Here is a 24,894-nt window from a genome sequence, read left to right on the forward strand (position 1 = left end):
GCAACTCTGCCGTCCAAGCACTGCAGATTCTCTGCTTCGCAGCTGGAGAAGATTTATCGAGCTCAGGCCGGCACTGCTAGCGCCATGAGCTCCGTCACCATGCTCCAGACGTACCAGGCAATGTGTCTGGCGGAGCTCGGATCGCTGGTTCCTGATGACAGCCCGCTGGCACTTCTTCTTAACGAGGTCAGAGTCGCCACTGATTACATCCTCCGTGCGTCTCGCTGTGCAGCGCTCTCCCTGGGCAGAGGGATGGCTTCGACAGTAGTGGCGCAGAGGCACCTGTGGCTGACCCTCTCTGACGTCCCGGATAGGGACAGGGCTGTATATCTGGACGCACCAGTGTCTGCGACTGGGTTATTCGGACATTCACTTGAAGCCATTCAGGCTAGATTCGATCTGAGGAAGAAGCAGACGGAAGCTCTGCGCGACATCATCCCCAGGCGTCAGCCGAAACCCAAGCCCGCAGCTAGCTCTCACAGGCCCGCCGCTCCTCTGCCGACTGGCAAGAGACCGGCGCCCACTGCTGAAGTGGGTGTGCCGCCAGCGAGAGCACATCCTCCGGCCCGAGCTCCACGCCAGTCGGCCTGGAGCAAAGGCCCACCCTCGGGCCCCTGGCGGGACCCGACGCCCAGGAGGAAGAAGCCTCAGCCCTCCTAGCTGTGGTTTCGAGTGGAGAGGGGGTCCAGCAGCAGGGAGATGCTGTTTTTACCCCTCTGTTGCCGCACAAGAAGTGCCGTTTAAGTTCTGTTCAGGTTGTCACCCCCAGAAGGCGCTGCACTTTCCTAACACTGTCTCCCAAGCACAAAACCCCTGCACACAAAATGCCTCAGGTAACTCCCTGTTCAGGTGTGTTAAATGTTCAGGTGACCACATCGAGTGTTCCCGCTGTTTTTCATTGTTGTGCCCCAGAAAAGGTGCCTCCAACAAAATGTATGAATGTACATGTTTCCATGTTACAATCAATAAAGAGTGTTGTTTATTCTCAAACAATCACAAATGCTCAGCCTGCAGGCAGAATGAGCCAGGTCAGGCAGGTGATGCAGTCCCCTGCAGACACACTGGGGGCGACAACGCCCTGCCGACGGTGCTGCAGGTCAGCCGGCTGGCTGCTGACTTCCCTCAGTGGCGCGCTTGCGCCCCCTCTCCGTGTGTGCTGCGAACCGTTGCCATGGGTTACCAGTTGCAGTTCCGGGTCAAGCCGCCTCGTTTCCAAAGAGTCGTAAACACGACTGTCAACACCGAGGCGGCCATGATACTCAGAGAGGAAATAAAGGCGCTATTGCAGAAAAGGGCAATACGAGTGGTCCCCACTTCGGAGACAGACAAAGCTTGGTACAGCTGTTATTTTGTTGTTCCGAAAAAAGGGGGAGGGCTTCGTCCCATCCTCGACCTGCGAGTCTTGAACACGTATCTACGAACGTAAAGGTTCAAGATGCTAACACTCAGACAGCTCTTGAATGTGGTCGGCCCGGGAGATTGGTTTGCAACAATCGATCTAACAGATACTTATTTTCATGTGGCTATACACCCGAAACACAGGCCATTTCTGAGGTTTGCATTCGAGGGTGTAGCCTACGAATACCTAGTGCTGCCGTTCGGGCTGTCGCTCGCTCCTCGCACCTTTACGAAATGTGCCGAGGCAGCGCTAGCGCCCCTCAGAGAGAGAGGAATCCGCATCTTAGCCTACCTAGATGACTGGGCTCTCGTAGCTTGCTCCAGAGAGCAGGCGGAGACATAGCTGTCGCTGATTCTGTCACACATTCAGACACTGGGGTTCTCTGTGAACTTTCAAAAGAGCTCGCTAATCCCGAGTCAGCAGATTACTTTTCTCGGTTTGGAAATATGCTCGCTTTCCAGCCGCGCAAGTTTGTCGGAGCACAGAGTGACCGCGTTTCATCGCTGCCTCGCTCAGTTTCAGTTGGGACGCAGACTGCGTTTCCAGACGATATTAAGCTTGTTGGGCATGATGGCATCTATGATCGCCGTAGTGCCACTTGGACTGTTAAAAATGAGACGCTCTCTGCTGTTATGGTGCAGTGTTCATTTTTTGTCTCTAAGAGCCACCCATGTCCCGCGCCACCTGAACCTGGGGCCGGACCTTCTCTCCAGGGGGGGGGTCCTCTGGTGAGAGAATGGAGGTTACACCCTTTAATAGTGGCTCAGATTTGGGACCTATTTGGCAAGGTGCAAATAGATCTTTTTGGTTCCAGGGTAAATACTCACTGCCCCCTGTTCTTCTCCATAATCGACCACGATGCACCCTTGGGCTTGGACGCGCTAGCGCACCAATGGCCAGACGTGCTCCTGTATGCATTTCCCCCAGTGGAAATGATATCTCCAGTTCTAGAGAGAGTGCGTCGGCATTCCCTCTCTCTGATTCTAGTGGCCCCTTGGTGGCCCACAAGGTCGTGGTATGCAGAGATAATCAGCCTGCTAGCAGCGAGTCCTTGGCAGCTTCCTCTCCGCAGGGATCTCCTCTCTCAGGCAGGAGGAGAAGTGTTTCATCCGCGCCCAGATCTGTGGCGCCTTCATGCTTACCTGCTGAGACGTTAAACCTGATTGCTAAGGGTTTGCCACCTAGTGTAATAGCGACAATTCAGAGCGCTAGGGCCTCATCTACTAGAGGCTTGTACGCTTACAAATGGCGAGCCTTCGAGCAATGGTGCCAGGACCGCCACACTCTCCCATTTCAGTGCTCTATTGTGGATGTTTTGACATTCCTGCAAGAGCTGCTGGATAAGGGCCTTTCATTTTTGACAATTAAGGTTTATTTGGCAGCTATATCTGCTTGTCATATTGGCTGTGACAGGGTGACACTAGGTGCACATCCCCTCGCCATACGTTTTCTGAAAGGAGTTCGCCGGCTGAGGCCCGTGCTTAAGTCCAGTGTCCCTGCTTGGGACTTGTCGTTGGTGCTGGAGGCCCTTTGTAGCCCCCGTTTGAACCCATTGAGTCTGTGGATATGAAATTTCTTTCATATAAGACTGCATTACTTCTCACTTTGGCTTCGGCAAAGCGAGTGGGTGACCTTCATGCGCTCTCTGTGCATCCCTCCTGCACACAGTTCTCTTCTGATGGCCACAAGGTCGTATTGCGTCCAAATGCTGCCTATTTTCCCAAGATCATGCCTGCATCTTATAGCTCAATGGAGTTTGAGTTGCTGAGTTTTTGCTCCCCTCCTTTTGCATCTGAGGAGCAGAGGAGGATGCATTCTCTTTGTCCAGTGCGTGTGCTACTCACCTACATTGAGCGCACTCAGAATGTGCGTTTATGTGACCAGCTGTTTGTCTGCTTCGCTAATCCAAATAGAGGTAGAGCTCTGTCCAAACAGAGGCTGTCCCACTGGATTATAGAAGCTATCTCACTGGCATACGACACCCGTGGTCTTGCTTTGCCCCACGGGGTGAGAGCTCATTCCACCAGGGGGATGGCAACCTCATGGGCTCTTTTTAAAGGGGTGCCTGTAGCTGATATTTGTGCGGCAGCTAGTTGGGCTTCACCGCACACTTTTGTGCGGTTTTATTGGTTGGACGTTACAGCCCCTTCGGTGGCTCATGCTGTCCTTTCTGCTGGGTCTACCACTCACTAAGGATGTGGTGGTCCAATTCCGGTTCGGTGGCTGCTCTGCGGGGCGTGTATATATGTCCCATACTTATGTGTTGTACCGAGTGAATCGACTGAAAGGGAACGAACAGTTATGTCTATAACTTCTGTTCCCTGAAGGAGAGGAACCAGGTACAACACAAGGTGGCCCCACTGAGCAGTTTGGCTCGGTGAAGAGCAGCTATCGAACTGAGGGATGACTGTGATGACAGCGGCTATATGTGCAGGCAGGGCTGTGCGCGTGTCATCACACGTCATCTGCCTTAAAGGCATGATTAAAGGTTTCTTCAGCCAAGACACGCGAGGGCGTGATATCCCATACTTAAGTGTTGTACCTCGTTCCTCTCCTTCAGGGAACAGAAGTTATAGACATAACTATTCGTTTTTTGCTAAAAACCTCTTTGGATGTCATTGATTATCACATTTCTATATTTCTATTTCTATTCGTTATTGTTCAATATACACAACCAATATAATCCTCTGGATTAGACATATCGAATACACGGTTTACATTTAAGCTGTTTGTGTTGGCTACTAAAATTCTGTGCTTGCTCTTTCTGATAAACAGTTTGTTGACAGGACAGGACCACAGACAGAAACTAAAGAGCTGTAGAAAGAAGATCATTTTTATGTTTTTATGTCAAGTTTGAGGCAATAACAGGTCCCAAATGCAGGGCTTCCTGAGAAGCGACAATGCATTCATTTAGAGTGAAAAGGAAAAAATCTTTGATGTGCAAAACAGTTCTAATAAACGTGATCTCCTCTGTAATGATTTCCCGACTCCTGTGATGTGATTTCCTCCCTCAATCTGTGGTGCTCAAAACTCCATCAGAATATTCACAAGTGGTGCTCCACACTCTTTATCTCCTGGCAAAACAAAACAATAGTTTCCTGCCCTTCTCTCCATAGTGAAGGACAGGACACTCATCAAGTATGAGAGGGTATACTTTTAACCATCACTTTTCATTACCTCTAAATGTAATGATACTGTTACACAGAGTGCTTCAATTAGGTCAGGTAGGTCCAGAACTGCACAAACAACAGGACTAAACTGTTTCAAGTTTTTGGTAGATATATCTTGATATGGGTAGGTGCCTGGAAGGGCACACATGAATGAGCAAACAGACCAACTCTGGTTCATGCACACACATTATTGAAGCAGTGTGGGGTCATCTAATGGCACCAACATTCCAAGAAGAGCGGAAGTAGCTGACTACGTAAATAATCTGGACGCTACAGCTTTAAGCAGCTGTGCGTGCTACAATGCTACAGAAACAAAGTCATGCAATCCTGACATGTGCAAATGGAAAAAGTGAACTTTATGGAAACTAAGCAGAAGGAAAGTGAAACCAGGCTGAAGGACACTGAAATGAGCCTAAAGGAGACTGTAACCCAGCTGAAAGACATTGAATCTAGGCTTAAGGACAGTGAGACAAAGATGAACCACACTGCAAACAGACTGAAGGAGAGTGAAAACCAGATTTTGGAACTGCAACACAAGGACAATTTTATTGATTAATCTAAACACTTTTTTCATAATTGTTTTTGGTTGAATCCCCAGTTTGACTGAACCTTATGTAATCATCAAGGAATAATGTGAAAAGACAGAAGCTGCGTGTAAATGTGTTTACTGTCAGAGAGTATTAAAGGTACAATTTTGAACTGCAACTTCAGCGGTGGACAGGGGAAAGGACTGGACTGACAATGAATGAAAAAGCAGTCCAAAGAAAAACCCTGAAAGATCTTTACAAAACCTGGAAAACTACTGCTAAAGTAATACAATTTGAAAGTCTAGCTCTTTAGAAGTAAAATGCAAAGAAATGAGCTTTGTCTCAAGGCTTTGGCATAGTTTTGTTTATTTACAGCAATGCAAATGTAGAGTGGGACACAGAATAACTGCATTTTCAAGGGACTCTCCTGAGGTCCAAAGCTGCAAGTTTAAACCACTTTAAAGAATCTCAAATTTTCTCCAGCACAGTTAAGTTCTGATGATCACAAATAAATTGTTTTTCTTGGTCTGTTTCAGATTTATCATTGTGCTTACTTACTCAGTACTATACAAAGGTACTTCAAAATGCACCAATTTATGCATATACACAGGATGCTGTCTTTGCAGCTGTCAGTACATTTTTTTGTACTTCTACCTTGCCAATAAACAATAAAATTTAATTTTAAAAATCTGATCTGATTTTTAAGATCAAGTGAGATGAATTTGACTCCTCTGTGTCTTGACCAGTCATGCCTTTCTGATGTGTCACGTCATAAGAGAGCTGGTTGTCATGAGCAACTGAAATCTTTTGAAAATGGTTTCAAGAAAAGTTGTTTTTTTAGAAAGACCAGATATAATCAATGTAATATTAGGACTGGGAAATCAAACATGTGGACACACTGTCTTTAAAACAGACAAACAGTTACTATATAGAAGAATGAGATATTAGTCCCTACCAAGAACTCACAGGTAGGACTGATTAGAAGGTATCAGTGAATGGACTAGTTAGGTTTAATGAAATTACAAGTGTGTTGAAGGATATTATTGATATTGTATTGTAACTATTGCAACTTTTAATAACAATGACCAACAGCCTTGTGTTATTTACAGTGCTTGTTTCTTTTTTCTTTTTTCTTGAGTTTGGCTCAGGGTGATGGTATGGCAGAAAGTAGTTGTGCTAACATCCTAAAAGAGTTTGATGCCATAAGGCAAAAACTCAGAGATCAAATACTGAAATACCAAGATACTCTGTCTTTTTTTGACGAGTCATAATTCACAAAACTGCAGGAGACATAAGACAAAATACATGTTTTTGTGTGGCGACAACCATGGATTTACTTTACACAAATGTATTATATTATTTTTATGATTTGTTTTCCACAGAAGCAACCAAGATAATATTCAGTGCAGTGGACATACTGGACCTTTCAACACAGACACAATCCTAGTCTACAAAGGAGTAATTACCAATATTGGCAATGCCTACAGTCCAGTAACAGGTAAGAGTTACAGTCTTCTGTATTCAAGGTTCAAGGTTCAAGGTTCTGTATTTGTCACATCCATAGTTATACTATGCATGTTGGGGGGGGGGGGGGGGGGGGGGGTAGAGGAAGAACATTATATATATATATGGTATATACATTGGGCGAATGTGCAGTAGTAGCAGCAAGCAGGTGAATTCTGTACATTAATAAGAATAGGCATCTGACTATTTTACAGGATAGACAATATAAACATATTTAAAATTAAAGGAATTTGAAATGTACATTATGCCTGGGTTTAGAGTGTCTGGAAGAGAGTCCTGTCTCAGTCAAATATAGATGATATGAGAGGGCGGGTGTGTGTGTGTGTTTAGGGCCCGGATCGCTTGGGGATAGAAGCTCCTCTTGAGTCTCTCTGTCCTTGTATATTCAGTAATTCAGCATTTTTGTATTTTTTTACACAAAGCAAAATAACACATGTAATCAGTTTATTAAATTTTACAAAACAGTTTAAAAAGCAGACAGTTTGCTATTTATTTGGTTGAAGGACAACAGAATGAAATAAAATAGTGCACGAATGAATTTGAGTTTTCAGATTATTTTTAATGTGACCACTGCTCTTCTACTCTTCAGGTGTCTTTACAGCACCCATTGCAGGTGTTTATTACTTTACCCTCTTCTATCATGCTGAAGGAAGTCATACACAACGCCTGTTTCTCCATAAAAACAGTGAAGTGATGGTGATGACAAATGATCACGCGACACACAGCGATGTAGCTGATAATGGAGGCAACGCGGTGTTCCGGCAGCTGCAGCAAGGGCACAAAGTGTACGTGCGCATGGGTGCAAACTCACACGTCTGGGCATCCGAAAGCCAAACAACCTTCAGTGGTTTTTTGGTCACTCAAATGTGAGGAACAGCAAACATACATACAAGATAACAATAACAGGGTGAAGTTAAGGCATTTTTCATAGACTCACCTATGTAAAATGCACTAAAACAATGAAAACCTTTTCCACATGTCAAAACATGCAAAGTCATTCAATCACTTCTGCTCTGTGATCAGCAGCCAATATTGTAAAAGGTATTTGTGTAAATGAAGATTGTGAGGAGACTCAGTAAGTATGATAATGACTGTCTTTGTCACAGTGTGGGTGAAAAAAGACAGAGCAGCAGCTGTGCTTGATGTTGGGATCAAAGCACATGTGCTGTGTAAAGATATGAGATGGTATCTTTAGGGAATAATTCACGCTCTCTATGTGTGTTTCATCTGTTTCTGTTTTTATTTGTGTTTGTTATAATTTATTTTCAGGTTTCCTAGTCAACAGCATGATAAAGAGATCTCAGAAATACTATTACCAATTATTGGATTTGCTGTACTGTAAAGTCTTGAGACATCCCTCATTTCTTTGTTTCTTTATTTTGCTTCCTGTCTTGTATTTTTAATAGTGATCTTAAACAATAGTTTAAAAAAATCCAGATGTTTGGCTATTTTTAAACTCATTTTCAGTCCAATCTTTGTACCTGACCATTTTCAGAAGAATGTGTTTTTGTTTGTTTGTTTGTTTGTTTGTTTGTTTGTTTGTTTGTTTGTTTGTTTAAGCCACTTTGTCACGGTCAACAGGACCCAAATGCAGGACTCGTACATGGAATGAGCGGAAGCTTTTATTGCTGGGAAGACTTTCCATATAAAGTAAACTCACAAAAACAAACCAAAACCTTGAACATGGAAACTACAGACTAAACTGGAAACTAGAAAATAAAACAACGCAAACTGGGAAAGCAAACCAGGAACTGAGAACTAGAACTAAGACAGGACCACAAAGGGAGTAAACACAGTACGGTGAGGGTACAGCGCAATAATGGACAGACAAAAACACAGGGTTTAAATACACAAGCAGGACTACGAGAGGATGGGGAACAGGTAGGAACACAGCTGGGACAAATCAGACCTAACGAAGCAAGGGAAAGCAAGACTTGACACACTGCACATAGGACAAGGGCTAGGGAGACTTAGGCTGTATCCCAATTTAGTGTCACGATTAGTTAATAAAGTTAGCTATTAGTTAGTTAATTAATATTCTGTAAAGAATTACTTGTACTGTTTTATAACAACTAAACAACAAACAGAACATTTTTCTCTAAGTAGAAGAAAAATGGTCTCTGTTCAAGCTGTTTCACCACCAGTATAACCCACTGGAATCATGTCTAGTAGATAGTTTACATTCTAAGTGTTTGTTTTGGCTGCTAAAGTACTGTGCTTGCTCTTTGGTAAGGAAAACAGTTTGTTGATATAACTTAAAGTTCATGGTCACTGATCATGATGAAAGACTGACACAGATAGAAACTGAATTTCTGCAGAAGAGAGATAATATATATGTCTGTAGGGTGCCAAGTTTTACCCAGTTGTTGTAGCACATAATTTAGTTTTGCATAGACATATTATTCACTCTTGACAACATGGCAATCCAAATCCTATTTATGCAATAAGTGACTTGATTCTTGTCCACAGAAATCCATATGCTTTAATATGATGTAACACTATAGATCAACTAACCCAAGAATATATAAAGCATATAAACAATTACAGCAATATGATGCAAGAAATACAGCAGTGCTACTAATCCAAAATACAAACAGCGTCAGCTTCATACACCTGAAAAAAACATGCACTTTTTTTTTAGGTCCGTTCTGCTGCTGATACATACTTCAGGTTTCTGAATATTAAACTTGTTGCTTCCTTTCATAGTGTGTAACTTGAAGGCCCTGAGTACTTTCTCCCACACTGAAAACACTGGAATGATACAATTATTTGAACATTACCTAATAAGACTGACTCAGGACAGACAATTAGTTATAACTTTCCTAGCAGTCCTTCACAAAAAGGGAACAGTCTGTCTATTCTCTCCATCTGTCAGCTGCTGCAGGCTCTTCCTCTTCCTCACACACTGCTGAGTTTGTCCTGGTGGATCATCAGCCTCACAGATGATGTGCAGCAGTGGGTCCCTCAGTCTGTCCTCACTCTGGACACTTGCAGTTGTCACACATGGAAATCAAATGTGTGATAAGCTGCAGGATTCAAACACAAGTGTAACTTATAAACACATGCTCATACTTTTATTCCACAATCAGAGAGAAAGAAACAGAGAGAGAGTGCAGGACAGACAGACAGGTGACAGTCTCAGGTGTATACACTGCTACAAAACAGCACAAAAGGAGGATTTAGTGTTTGTGTTATTACGAGTGATAAACAAGAAGAGTTCCCAGATGGTACAGTGGACACATGTGTGACTCCTGTGATTAAAGCATCTTTCTTTCAGCTTAACGAGTGAACCGTCAGCTCGTTCAAACACACGTTAAAGTCCATTTGGCTCGACACCACCGAACAGAGGCAGCAATATACCCACATAGCAAGCTGGTCTGGCCTGGATCTGGTATCAAGACGGCACTGCTGGCTGACTTCTGGCATGATAAGACGTATGTCATCCAGATAGGGGCCAGGCCTGGCATACATGGCACTGTCTATGTGATGGCATGCCACATCTGGCTCGATTGTGGTTTGGTTTATGTGGGCCAGGCCCATAGAAAACAGCTCTGGCCGGGATCCGGCATCAAGCTGGCACTTCTGACTGACCGGTGTTATGGCAGGGTGTATGTCAACCAGATGTGGGCCAGGTCTGGCAATGATGCACTATTTATGTTCCTATTTTAGTTAGAAATTCCAAATGCCATGTTGCAATACTATACTGCTATGGTAGCCAACGTTCGAACGCCTGTCTCAAGATGGCGCTGGAGTGATGGCAGCCTTTCCAAGTAGCTCTGCAACACCGCACCTTTTTCTTAACTTTAACTTTTTTAGACTAGGCTTTTCAAACTTTATTTCACCTTCCTCTACTTATACCTCTTAGATATAGCGATACAAGATGGATAATGCACTTTTTAAAACTTCTGGAACCAGCTCCTTCATCTATTCGAGAGCGGAGCTGCTGGCACTAAAAACAAAGGGACAGATCAGCATGCGACACAACATCCCGGCCGAGCTAAAGAGGAGCTACAGAGGCTGCAAAGCTGGAGCGAGGAGAGCGGATCACCGGAGGCGATTCAAACCATCAATCCCGACAGTGATCATGGGCAACGTGAACTCGTTACAGAATAAGATTGATGAACTGTGCGCTCTGAACAACCACAGACTATACCGTGAGTGCAGCTTGTTTATCTTCACGGAGACGTGGCTAACCGAGCTAACGCCGCAGGCTAACGTAGACCTATGCGGTTTCACATCCGTGAGAGCCGCAGGCCAGCGGAAAAAGCAGAGGTGGGGGACTCATTGTCTACGTTAACAACAGATACTGTAACCCTGGACATGTCTCCGTTAAAGTTTCGGTATGCCGTCCGGACCTGGAGCTGCTAGCTGTTAGCTTGCGGCCATATTATCTACCTCGGGAGTTCAGGCATGTGATCTGTGTATGTATTTACATCCCTCCGAGGGCCGACGCAACAACTGCCTGTGAGAAAATACACACAGTCACAGCAAGACTTCAGACACAAAACCCCGAGGCTTTCATTATTATATCTGGAGACTTTAATCATGCCACACTGGACTCTACTCTGGCTGCTTTTCACCAGTTTGTGAATTGTCCCACAAGGAGCAACAGGACAATTGACCTACTGTATGCTAATGTGAGAGATGCATACAGAGCCACCCCCCACTAAGGAAGTTAGACCACAACCTGGTTTACCTACAGCCACAATACACACCCCTCGTCCAAAGGCAGCCTGTCACAACGTGCTCCATCCGGAGATGGACCCCAGAAAAGGAGGATGCTCTGAGAGACTGCTATGACACCACAGACTGGGATGTGCTCCTGAGCCCACATGGTGAGGACATAGAGGGGGCGACACACTGTCTTACAGACTACCTCAACTTTTGTGTGGACACAGTCGCCCCTGCTAAGACGGTACGGTGTTATCCTAATTACAAACCGTGGGTAACACAGGAAGTCAAAGCTGTCCTCAACATGAAGAAGAAGGCTTTCAGGAGCAAAGTGAAGGAGGCGATGAAAGCAGCACAGCGGGAGGTGAAACACTGCCTGAGGGAAGCAAAGGACACCTACAGGAGGAAGGTGGAGCAGAAGTTGGAGAGGAACAATATGAGGGAGGTCTGGAATGGTGTGAAAACCATCACAGGCCACAACACCAAGAAAAGCACAGTGGGGGGGACTGTGGAGAAGGCAAACGAACTCAACAACTTCTTCAACAGGTTTGACCAGCCCACAACCCCCCCACCCTCACCCTTACTACAGAGTCCTCTCCCCACTCTCCTACCTCCCTCGCTTCCCCCCCTTCCTGACACTATGACACCCCCCTCCTCCAATCCCTCTCTCAGCAGCAAGACATCTCCCCCCCTCCCCTCCTCCCAAACATCTCCCAGTGTCACAGTGGATCAGGTCAGGAGACAACTGAGGAAGCTTTGCCCCAGAAAGGCAGCAGGCCCAGACAAGGTGTGTCCTAGGATGCTAAAGGCGTGTGCTGCTGAACTTGGGGAGCCGCTACAACGAGTCTTCAACCTCAGTCTGCGACTGGGGAGAGTGCCCGCCCTATGGAAGACATCCTGCATCGTCCCGGTCCCCAAAAGGAACCGGCCCAATGAGCTGAATGACTTCCGACCGGTGGCACTGACGTCACATCTTATGAAGACTCTAGAGCGGCTCTTCCTCAACCTCCTCCGACCACAGGTACAACATGCCCAGGACCCACTACAGTTTGCATAGAGCCCACTCACACCTGGATGGGGGAAAAGGCACGGTCAGGATCCTGTTTCTTGACTTTTCCAGTGCCTTTAATACCATCCGGCCCTGTATGCTTCAGGAAAAACTGAACAGGATGGCGGTGGACCCCTGCCTGGTGGCTTGGATCTCCGACTACCTCACCGACAGGCCACAGTACGTCAGGCTGAAGGACATCACGTCTGACACAGTGGTCAGCAGCACAGGAGCACCACAGGGAACTGTGCTGTCCCCTCTTCTCTTCACCCTGTACACCTCTGACTTCTGCTACAACTCTGAATTATGCCATATTCAGAAGTTTGCAGATGACACAGCCATCATGGGGTGTATCTGGGATGATCAGGAAGAGGAATACAGAAGTCTGGTGAGGAACTTTGTCGCATGGAGTCACACAAACCACCTGCAACTCAACACCTCAAAGACCAAGGAACTGGTTGTGGACTTCGGGAGGTCCAGAGAAGGTCCACTGCCGGTTCAGATAGAGGGGGAGGAGGTGGAGGTGGTCAACAAGTACAAGTACCTCGGGCTGTGGGTGGACAATAAACTGGACTGGTCATGCAACACAGAGCACCTGTATAAAAAAGCCCAAAGCCGACTGTACTTCCTCAGGAGGCTGAGGTCTTTTAACATCTGCAGGAAGCTCCTGAGGATGTTTTACCAGTCAGTGGTTGCTGGAGTACTTTTCTATGCTGTGGCGTGCTGGGGGAGCAGCACAGCAAAGAAGGACTCATGCAGGCTGGAGAAACTGATCAGTAAGGCTAGCTCTGTGGTCGGCATGAAGCTGGACACTCTGGTGACAGTGGCAGAGAAAAGGACCCTAAAAAAACTGCTGGACATTATGAACAATGCTGGGCATCCTCTGCACACGACCATTAACAACCAGAAGAGTCTGTTCAGTGACAGGTTGCTTCTCCCCAAGACAAGAACTAACAGACTTAAAAACTCCTTTGTCCCACACGCCATCAAACTGTTTAACTCCTCTCTGGAGGGGAGAGGGAGGGGAAACAGGAGGACAAAGGAGGGGGGAACAACTAAGCTGTAGTGCCTCTTCACCTCACTGTGCAATACCTTTGTGCAATACTTTTGTAAATAGTGAATGGTGCAAATAGACCTCAATACTTGAAATGTGCAATTCACTTGTATTTTTATTTTTTATTCCTATTTATTCTATTTATCCCCTTCGTATATTTTATTTTTATTTATATTTGTCTCTGTACTTATATATGTGTGTGTGTATGTATATATATATATATATATATATATATATATATATATATATATATATATATAACATTCTGTAACTGTAACTTCTGTCGGTGCTGTGCTTTTGGAAACCGAATTTCCCAGAGGAACCCACCCGAGGGATTAATAAAGTTCTATCTTATCTTATCTTATCTTATCTTATCAAATGCAGATTTGACAGGTTTGTGAGTTTACACTTTATCCAAAACCTAGTAAGGGTTTACTCATCGATGCCAGTGGGTGGCTGTAGCTCAGGTGGTAGAGCAGGTCACCTACTGATCGGAAGGTTAGTGGTTTTATCCCTGGCTCCTACATGTCGTGAGTGTGAATGTGTATGAATGTAGTTAGAAAGCACTCAGTTAAGAGAAAGTGTGTGTGGTTGAGTGAATGTGGCATGTTGTATAGAGCACTTTGAGTAATCTGGGAGAGTTGAAAAATGTTATATAAGAATCACTGTCTGAACAGAGTTTTGTCATGTTACCTTTGCACTATTATGCACATGTTGTTATTACATGGCTGAATTAAGGTACACATTAGGCTGACATCTGGGGCCAGAGCTGAAACTCGCCTCGTTTGGTTTGTTTCCCTTACGGAGGTTTTTGGCAAACAGTAGCAAGTAAGCTCTCAAACTCTCGGTAAAGTCTCTTTTATGCTTTTCTCGTTTTCGGGTAAGACACTCCTAATTATCCTGCTCCTCTTCCCTTAGATCGAGTGCGCTACCAGTGTCTCCTCACCTGCACGTCCCGGCTCCACGTCCCCATTCACATTTTATTGTATATACTGTTACGGCCGAGAGGGCCCGGCTGTGGGTGTGGACTCAAAATGCAGACACAGAGGGAGGCAAACGGGCATGAACACAGTGCTTTATTTACAAGTGTCTAGTGAAATTACACAACAGGAGACTATGAATGCTATGAATTATGAAATGCTATGAACTGTGAACTGTGAGGCCAAACTGTGAACATGAAACTGAGTGCTATGGCTAGGTGCTGGATTTCACGGATGGAAAAAAGGGGCAGCGGCTTGGATGGAGGTACGCAGTCACTATAATGAGAAGAGACAAGTAGTCAGTGGCAGTCCAGTGAATCACAGCTGCAGGTTTAGGCTATGGAGGTTAGGGCTTACGTGTTGCAGGTTTAAAGTGTCATGCGAGGAAGGGGTGTCCAGGGGGTTCCGGGTGAGGAGTGTCCAGAGAGGATCCAGAATATGCGTGGAGTGAGGGACTTGGCAGGGAGGCAGGCAGGTGTAGTCCGATGGTGGAGAGGAAGAAACCAGATGACAGAACCAGCGTCCAGGCAGAGATGAGAGTAGTTCAGGAAACGTGACTGCCAGGTGGGTCCTATGACAAAGAAAACACGGTGAGGGAAAAAGCAGTAGTTGAGGGTTCTCACAAGGGGTTCGCAGCCTAGCACTGACATGGGTTAGCAGAAGATCTGGCAGAGGTCTGTTGTGAATGCTGGTCTTATATGCAGGTGACTTGATTGGAACCAGGTGTGGAAGCTGATTGGAGTCTCTGCCTGAAGGTAGAATCCAGCGGAGTGGAAAAACCCCGTGCTCACCCGGACCATGACATATACACTGTCCTTGAAAATTCATCTCCTTCACTGTAAATAAATTGTTTCACCACAACTCTATGCCTCCGTGAGTTCTGCTCCCTGAGTCAACCGGTATTTTTCATAACACATTATATCAGATGACAAAGGGTATTAAGTAGGTAAAACTGCAAAGAATTACTTGTACTGTATTATAACAACTAAACAACAAACAGAACATTTTTCTCTAAGTAGAAGAAAAATGGTCTCTATTCAAGCTGTTTCACCACCAGTATAACCCACTGGAATCATGTCTAGTAGATAGTTTACATTCTAAGTGTTTGTTTTGGCTGCTAAAGTACTGTGCTTGCTCTTTGGTAAGGAAAACAGTTTGTTGATATAACTTAGAGTTCATGGTCACTGATCATGATGAAAGACTGACACAGATAGAAACTGAATTTCTGCAGAAGAGCGATAATTTATATGTCTGTAGGGTGCCAAGTTTTACCCAGTTGTCGTAGCACATAATTTAGTTTTGCATAGACATATTATTCACTCTTGACAACATGGCAATCCAAATCCTATTTATGCAATAAGTGACTTGATTCTTGTCCACAGAAATCCATATGCTTTCATTTTTTCCTTTTTCTAATTATATGGTGTTATGCTGAAATTGTTCAAAAACCTGCTCTTCTGCACAAACTGTAGTTTCATAAAGTGACAGGGATAATAATAATTAACAGTTGATCATGAATAGCATAAATGCAGCCATGTGAATTATTAATAATCAGAGATGAGGGGAGTCAGTAACACAGAATCAAGTTTACAAAGAAGAATTTTGCCCTTTTTTTTTTCTCATTTTTGAGACCCGAGTTCAGCCTGGAACTAGAATGCATCTGAAACACACAGATCAGTAGAAACAGACTGTTGTGTCTCAGCACAACAATGTTTTAACTATGAACTCAGTGCAAGACAACGTGCACATACACACTACATATGATTTGTCTTCAGTGTTCAGAGTGTCTGATGATTTTTGGCCAATATGGGGAAGAAGGAGGCCAGGCTGTGTGTCATCTGATACAATGTCAAAGACAAAGCATTTTCTAGGACTCTCATTAGAAGTGCTGATTCTGTCGCTCTTCATGAAATCGTTAACCTAGGAGTCCACATAGAGTCTGCGAGTCCCACTACTACATGTTTAATGTCTGTAGTTATATTTTCAAAACAGACTTGTAACTTTTGGTTTAACATATTTGAGGGTAGTTATTTCACGTCACATCAAACTGATTTGAGCCAGAACAGTAACACAATCCTATGACGTTGCAGTCCCGGTGCTTTTGCATCTAGCTAGAAATACTGAAGCGGTGTAAGCATAAAGGGAGTAACTTTTTGTTAAGTGGCAGGTAATTTCAAATGCAATGTTTCAAAGAACTCTAAAAACAACAGCAAACACACAAACATTTTGTGTGCAGCCTGTTGCTAGCTAAAGTTTCAGCTGCTTTGAAGATTAAAAAAAAAGAACTTCACTGAGAGATGGAGAAAGATAAAAAAAAGAAGGAATAAAAAAAAGAATAAAAAAAGGACAGGAAAGGAAGAAGAGGGGTTATATTTAAAAATAAGAACTGCTCAGTGGCATTTGATTAACTTGAAATTTAAAGCTTACAAGTTTTTAAGTCAGATATTGGGTCTGTACATGTGACATATTTTTTCATATTATGAAACGTGCTGCAAAACAAACTAAGGCACGTAACTGTGTCATCTAAAGGTTGCATGAGACTACTGGTGTACTGTGTTGAAGTAAAGAACAGTGTAGGTTACAGAGTAGCAGAGATATATTTGAAATTAAGCTGAGGATACATAGAATCATTCACTAAAAGATTGAACTTTGCAAGAACCCCCAAGTTTGATGAAAAACTATATCTAATGCACCATTTATATTTTTTACATTGTTTATTTTAGCTATAATATTTGGTGTGTTGACACAACATAGAGTTCATTGCCCCATGACACCAATTACACTGTGACAATTTTTTTAACACAAATTTTTTTTTTTTCATTTAGTATTGACTCTTGCCAAAGACAGAAAATCTACAATGATGCCATGTATTAGTATTAGTGCAAATCCACAGAAATTAATATCAGAGAAAGAAAGCCTATGTATTATAACAGTAACCGTAATGGTCATGCTACATTTATAATAGTTAATGCTGTTATTAGTAAATGTGTTACTCCAGTGGTCCCCAACCCCCCGGGCCATGGACCGGCACCAGTCTGTGAGTCATTTGGTACAGGTGTGAAATATATGGTTTTCAGGGTTTTTATTTTTAATTCGGTTTCCCTGGGTCTTTTCCTCTGTGATATCAATAAATGTTCTTTTAGAAAAAATAAATAACTTTACATTGTTTCCGTTTTTTTATTATCTGACTCTGAACAGTGTTTCGGGCGTCATTGTCCCTCATTACTCCCAGGTGGGACTGTCTCATTCCAGAGAAACAAGCACAGGGCTGTCACTGATTTAGCGTCATGGTGAATTTTGCAATTTCATGTACTTTATATTTGTTTTGTAGTTGTGTGTCTTATTTTAAAAGAAATATTTACGCATTTCCATAGCAACCAGAGAGCATTAAGGGGCACAGAGGAGGATGTTACTCTCATTGTTGTCGGTGCATTTTAGGAGGACACTTTCTAATAAATTTACACAATTACACAGTGAATTCGTTTTTATTAATACCACAGTTTTTGTCTTGGTCGTATCATTTTATTTTGTTGTACTCTTTATCCCTGAAACCTTAAAGGCCGGTCTGTGAAAATATTGTCGAACTGGTACGAGACACAAAAAAAGGTTGAGGACTGCTGTGTTGCTCTTTCTTTATTGATTTCTTTCATTGTTCTTGGTTGACATAGTTAGATAACAAATACATAGAAAAATGTGTAAAAAAAAAAAAAAAGTATACGTGTACATGTTAATAATTAATAGCGGATGAGTAGATGACATAAAAGCAACCAAAGCAGATCATTTGTCAGAAGTCTGTCAAGTGGTGAAATTTCGAAGATGAATCTCAGCAGTTCATTTTTGATTTTGTTGTTTTGTGGCCTGGTTGTGGCCCAGGGTACTATCGAAACCAATGCCATGACAGAAAAATTAAATTCTTTGGAAGTCAAGATGTTGAACATTGGAAGCAGGCTGGAAAACTACGAAAGTCGCATCCTTCAGCTGGAACAAAAAGGTAAAGAATAAAGCTGAAGCAGACGTTTGGTTTTTTTTTGTGATTTTCAACATCTGGAGAAATAAAATGATGTGAAGAATCATACTTTAACACATATCTGAAATAAACATGTTTTTTTTTCTTAGAGAGAAACACGGTCATATTCAGTGTTGGATTTGGAGAGGATTCACCATTTGGGCCCTTTAACACAGACGTAACTATGATCTACGATCACACATTTGTAAATATTGGAAATGCCTACAGCCCAGTTACAGGTAAGATTCTTCTTCACAGTTTTGTGTTAGTGAAGTAAATAAAGCCAAAAAAAAAAATGCGCCATGTGATGATGCATGTTTACATTCAGTAATAACATTTGCAGATTCATAATACTGAAACTTTTTTGATAATTTTGAAAAAATGAAAGAGATTTAAAGATATTATAAGTGTTCAACTGAGGTGTTTCTTGCATTTATACGTGTAAAACTTGCTTCTTCAGAAAATGACAAAAAATTAAAGGAGTTTACTTTTTTTTTCTCCAGGTGTCTTTACAGCACCTGTTTCAGGTGTGTACTTCTTTACCATTTTCTCTCATTCTGGAGGTGAACATAGAACATGGCTGCTGTTATACAAGAACAATGAGGTGATCTTACACATCCATGATCACCCGTCAGATGACACAGCTGATAATGGAGGAAATGCGGCGTTCCTGCAGCTGCAGCAGGGTGATACAGTGTATGTGCGTTTAAAGCAGGGTACACATGTCTATAAAGCCAGAACAGTAACAACTTTCAGTGGATTTTTGGTCAAACAAAACAGTTAAAAAGAAATGTACATTTATTTGAAATTGTGTTTGGCTGCAGTGGTTCTTGTGTGTGCTCCAATAAAACACATTTAAATGATACCTACAGCTGAATATGGGGTTTACTTCACTTTTGTGTTGTTAAACGATTTAGTGCTTATCAAACTAGTAAAAGACTTTTTAAATTTTGCGTGGAAATGCTAGTAAACTTGTTTTTGATGTATTTGTAACTAGTAGATGAACAATATTATGTTTGGAAACAGTTCACGGGGAATATTCAACATTCAATATTCAGGCCAACTGAGACATTTTTTCTACCGGTCTTTGAAACCAGGATTGAACTGAAACATTATTTTGTTCATCTCCGTCTCAGAGAAAACCAGCAACAACAACTTTGTACAACTCAAAGTTGAAACTCACACAGAAGCGAGGGAACTTCAGTGCAGTGTTACATGCAAATTTAACTTTGTATCTATAACCAGACCTCAACAAAAAAATGTAAATTTGTTTGTATAAATATGTTTTACAAACACAAATCTTTTTTTTACAGACACACAAATTCTCATCTTTAGATGCACAAACATAAAATTTTCAAATATTTTGGTTTATAAGGTTGCAAAACAATTCACAACTATGCAGTCTGATTTACAAATACAACATTTTTATGACCACAATTTGAGAGCATACACAATTGACTCTTGTGTTGTGAAATGCATTCTTGGATACCTTGCTGCCCCAAGTCTACACTACCACCAGCTCATAGCAGTCGGTTATCTAGGACCGACCTGTCTTGACTTACTTTGCACAATAACCAATCAGATGTTAGACAATCTGTAGTGGCAGTGTTAATCCCCCCCCCCCGCTCTGAATTTGATGGGTGAGGCTGACAGATACAAGGTATTCATAAAGACAGCCGCAGGGACAAGTTCATTTTATTTAAATCACTGAATGACTGAAATGTGGGAAAAATCCACTACAGACAAGTCAATGCTGACAGGTTTTAATCATCCAGTCAGAAAAGATTAATCTAAAAGTCATCAACTGACTCCAACTGCCCAGATCTGATTTTAAAAAAGTTAAAAAAGTATTTTTTGGTGTTGAGAAAAACTTCGGACTGAAAATAAAATGTATTTCTATGGGTCAGTTAGAAGGTACTCACTCTACTTGGATTCACACGGTTCAAAAAGTTTAGGGTAGCATATTAGTTTGGATCACACACCCCCAACGTTCTGTAATGTTACTGATCAGCTCCACATTTATTGTGTATAGTTTTAGTCGCATGTTTTCACAACTGACCTGTTCCTCAAAAGCTGGCAACATTAGAGACCGTTACTCACTCCGGGGCTTCCCCAGAGGCTGGGTTACAGCCCTCAGCTTACTTTGGACCCCTGGAGGCCAAGATGCCAGCTGTGAACTGCACCGGGCTGTCACTGCCTGAGCAGGGTCAGGGCTCTGCGCAGCTGCGGCCCTCCTTCTGTGTGCCAGAGGCCCATGTGCCTACTGGTTTTGTTTCATGTGTGCCAGAGGACCATGTGCCTACTGGTTTTGTTTCACGCGTGCCAGAGGCCCGCGAGCCTGCTGGTTTTGTTTTGGGTGTGCCAGGGGCCCCGGTGCCCGCTGGTTCTGCGGCTGTTTTCGCTGGGGGGCCCGAGGAGCCCGTCCAGCCTCCTGCTTCACCAGCTGGGGGGCCCGAGGAGCCCGTCCAGCCTCCTGCTTCGCCGGCTGGGGGGCCCGAGGAGCCTGTCCAGCACCATGCCACGTCGGCTGGGGGGCCCGAGGAGCCCGTCCAGCCACCTGTGGCTGCTTCACCACCTGTGGCTGACCACTGACCCGAGCCGTGACATTTTTATCTTTTATTCTTTTAAATCACACGTCAACTACACGAAGTGTAGGTAAGTAAGTAAGTAAAATTTATTTATATAGCGCTTTTCACAGATAAAAATCTATGGTAACCAAGGTGTTGGTTACGGTAAAGCATGTGACAATAGAAGCTGAGCATATATCATATTCTTTTTCAAAGGTGAGAAAAAAAGATTGATTTTTCTTCAAAAGATTTTTTTCTCATTAAATACACTCAACAAAAATATAAACGCAACACCTTTGTTACTGCTCCCATTCCCCATGGGATGGACGTAGAGACCTAAAATTCATTCCAGATACACAATATAACCATCCCTCCCAAACAGTGGTCACAAATCAGTCCAAATGTGTGGTAGTGGGCACATCTGCTATATTGAGATAATCCATCCCACCTCACAGGTGTGCCACATCAGGATGCTGATCTGACATCATGAGTAGTGCACAGGTGTACCTCAGACTGGACCCTACGCCAGTGGCAGCCAGACGGGATGGAAGCTTCGTCAACATCAACCTCACCGGCCCAGGCCTCGCAGAGGCGGGGCAATGGGAGGGAATGCTGCAGCCATCATCCTCATGTAGCCTGAGAGGCACAGGATTTGGGCGGGCTCCCCATGCCCAGCCTGGCTGCAGCTGTCGTTTCAAGCTCCATCCCCTAGAGGGAGCGACAAAATGGCCACCAGCACAGCATACAGTAAGTAACCCACACAGCCCTGTAGTTCATGCCGCCCTGCCCAGGGAAGGCCCGAAGGGCTAACGGGGGAGGGGCCAAAAACAACTACACCCGCCATGCACGGCAGCATCCAACTGCGGGCAAGGGGTCAAAAATGCCGGGAGGCAGGGCTCATTTACTCACTGCCTGCAACCAGGCCAACCAGGCAGCAGCGGCACCTTAAGTGCTGAGGCTGCATGATAGCAACAACCTTGAGGTCCACTCTACTAGATGGGACCTTAGGAAGGGCTAATTCCCACACCCGGCATGCTCCAATCACCAACAGGTAGCCGGCACTAGACACAACTTGAATTCCCCCTTCACTGTTTCTAAGCTTCTGCGTCACAGTGCTGACAGGTAAAAGAATATGCTTGGAACTCTGACACATCTCCCCAATGTAGCCGAGCTACGAGCCAAGCCCTGCTGGTCACGTTAACCCGCAAGCTGCGGGCGACACGCCAGACAGGCTAACCGGTTGGATTAACGATAGGCCGGCACAAACCGTAGCCTGTCTATTATGTTTATTCCCCACAATGTTAAGCAGGCCAACAGCGAACACTTGGAACGCTGAAGCCGTATCCCTGGTGTGTGAACACACATAGCAGCCGAGCTGCACACTCACACACACACACAACACAAGTGGAGATCAAACGATCACCCGTGTCACGTCCGCACAGCTGTTTTATATGTAAGCTGTGGGGTGTAGCCAGGCATACTGGAGTGTCTTAAAGAAACATCCACACGCCATGACCAAGAGGGGTCGTTCCCCGTACATATGGAATATGTAACGGTGTGGAGAGATAGTCTCCATATGCTAGAGAAGATCAGCAAACACACAAACTGTGTGTGATACTTTTTTAAAGCAGGAACGTTTTCCAACATGTCCAGATATGTAACTTACATCTTTATGATTCATTTTAGAGTTTCTAAAATCAGATCGTGGATCAGTGAGTGTGCTGCTGATAATTCTGTGTTTTCCAAAAGTTTCATGAAAGTATCAGATTAGTTGAGGTTAAACTGGTTAGTTTGCAGGGCTGTGGTGAAGGTTACAGAGGTGCTCGGTGCAGAGCGTGGTCAGTGTTAGAGTGCACCAAGGTTAGCAGACGTCAAAGTCAATTTATGCCGATCCTTAAGTTCTCTTTTGAATGCTGGTGTTACAGAGTGCAGGCTTTGGATATCAGCTAAAGAGCTCATGTAACATCTGTTTATATGTTGTTGAACTGAGTGGTGACTGTGACGTGACACCAGCTGATCACAGCTGCAAAGGAAACTCCCAAAACAAATGACTGTGTGACTGAGTCTTTCCCATCATGTGTTCATTAATGAGCCTTACAGAGGTGCGTAGTTGTATTTATTAGCAGCAGGTTCCCCGTTTAAAGTCTTTATGCTAAGCTAACCATCTTCTGACATGAATGGACAGAATAAGGTCAATATTTTCATGTGACAGCACATCTTTGACAAATCAATGCTGTCAAAGAACGATGACTTTATACTCTTGGATGAAATTAAATTACTGTGATATCTGGTTTGAATGTTGTGCAGACAACTCTGTACTTTGCAGTTCAGCAATTTGTGCAACAGCTTGTTGTTTTTAAATGTTAAAATAAGTGAGGAAATATTTAAAAATATCTCTAGTGCACATAAATATTACACTTCACCTTCATCATCATATTACGCCTCAACAAAGTATAAACTTGCAGCAGTGACTCACTCTAATACGGAGGATGCAGCTGTCAGCACCCACTGGTCGGTGATCAGAGACCCTGCAGAAAAAGTGTCTACAGCAGTGAACCAGGGCCACCTTCCTGGTGCAGCGTCACGAACAGCTAAACAGATCAGCCAGCACATTAAAACCACTCAGATAGATAAAACTGATCAACACTCTGCTGGGAGATCCTGAGCACTGACATTCATGTGGATGTTATTTTAACATTAGACTGTGGTTTACATGTGATCCACAGATGTTCCTCCTCTGTCTCAGAAAACTGGACGATTTTACAGAACAAAATCACAGTTTACAGAGAAAACAGAGTCTGAAACAAATGTGGACATCACAGTTTTATATGTGCTCATTACTGTACAGCTTACAGAAGGAAGACAAGGTTCAAATGTCTTTGGATGCTTACTGGGCTGCTGTGAGTCACAACCTGAAAATGAAAAAAACACAGATAAACCTGTTAAACCTGTGAAAGTAAGCACTGATTGTTTTTTCCAACTCGAAGAACCTATCATGCTAAACACAACACTTTTAAGGGGGAGAGGATTGTAGATCTTTAGGTTTAGTTTCTATATTTAAAACAGCTTTTAAGAAAATCTGCATCTTTGCTGAGACAAAATCCAACTCTGTCATTGATGATGTTAATAATTTTGACAGAAAACCTTTAAACATTAACTTACAAGTTCATCTTCAAGTGATATGTCTTTGCTTTAAAGAAAGAAAACAACCAATCAAACCATTTTCTCACCTTTGCAGAAGAAAATGATCACCACAGTGAAGCAGCACAAACTGTTGGAGAGCCATGGTTAACTGCACCTGTTTCAGGTCATCTTAGACTTTAAACATGTCAAATTTATGTCCAGTTCCTCCTGTTCCAGCAGTTATCGGGGCCCCACCAAAGAATCAGGTCAGACTTGTTGGTCTTTGTGCTTTTTTTTTACTGCAGTTAAGCACGAGGCACTGAAATTTGGTGCAGGTTCATTTTTCAGCTCAGTTGTGTTTATCCAGCCCCAAATCACAACAACAGTCACCTGATGCTGCTTTATACTGTAAGGTAGACCCTAAAGTAGCAGGTGAGAGTCCCCACACAGCAGTGATGTGTGTAATGTCAGAGAGTCAGTACTAAATAGTCATTAGAAGAAAGCACCCACAAACACACATACAAAGTCATGTTTTTATATTTTAGTGCTTTCCCGAGCTACTTCCCTTAACCATAACTATCAAAAATGAATGCCTAACTCTAACCCTGAGCCCAAACCTAACCATAACCTCACCGTAACCCTGACACGAAAACAAAAATGCCTTCAAACTCCATTTTATCCCCATAAGGGCTCTTGTTCCCCACAGAGATATGTAAACATGTACACACACACACACACACACACACACCAAGAAGCAGGAGGGGGCAGATGAGTAAGAGAACAGCTGTTACAAAGACAAAAGCTGCAAAGGTGAGAAAAGGAGAG

At 43.5% G+C, this 24,894-nt stretch overlaps 1 protein-coding gene, 1 long non-coding RNA gene and 2 pseudogenes across 3 annotated transcripts; 3 read left to right on the forward strand and 1 right to left on the reverse strand.

The window, feature by feature from the left end:
• The first annotated feature begins 859 nt into the window (after nt 1-859).
• LOC146674507 (uncharacterized) lies at nt 860-2,556 on the forward strand (annotated as a pseudogene).
• LOC146674508 (uncharacterized) lies at nt 2,556-3,626 on the forward strand (annotated as a pseudogene).
• Nucleotides 3,627-14,462: 10,836 nt separating this feature from the next.
• Nucleotides 14,463-24,298, reverse strand: LOC146674509 (uncharacterized). 2 transcript variants are annotated; one of them, XR_014909392.1, is made up of 4 exons: nt 24,177-24,298; nt 23,423-23,858; nt 14,731-14,944; nt 14,463-14,649 (listed from the first exon to the last, which is right to left on the reverse strand). It is a non-coding gene; the product is annotated as an uncharacterized LOC146674509 (long non-coding RNA). The 2 variants fall into 2 exon arrangements; XR_014909395.1 differs by lacking the exons at nt 14,463-14,649; nt 14,731-14,944 and adding an exon at nt 18,224-18,351.
• On the forward strand, nt 18,190-19,218 carry LOC146674510 (complement C1q-like protein 3). The gene is made up of 3 exons (XM_085396709.1): nt 18,190-18,364; nt 18,490-18,618; nt 18,883-19,218. The coding sequence occupies exons 1-3, from the start codon at nt 18,190-18,192 to the stop codon at nt 19,161-19,163; spliced, it is 585 nt and encodes a 194-aa protein (XP_085252835.1). The 3' UTR covers nt 19,164-19,218.
• Nucleotides 24,299-24,894: the final 596 nt, after the last annotated feature.

This window comes from Rhamphochromis longiceps, linkage group LG3 (genome assembly GCF_057381845.1).
Source record: "Rhamphochromis longiceps isolate RC_006_pf linkage group LG3, R_longiceps_female_GT1.1, whole genome shotgun sequence".
NCBI lineage: Eukaryota > Metazoa > Chordata > Actinopteri > Cichliformes > Cichlidae > Rhamphochromis > Rhamphochromis longiceps.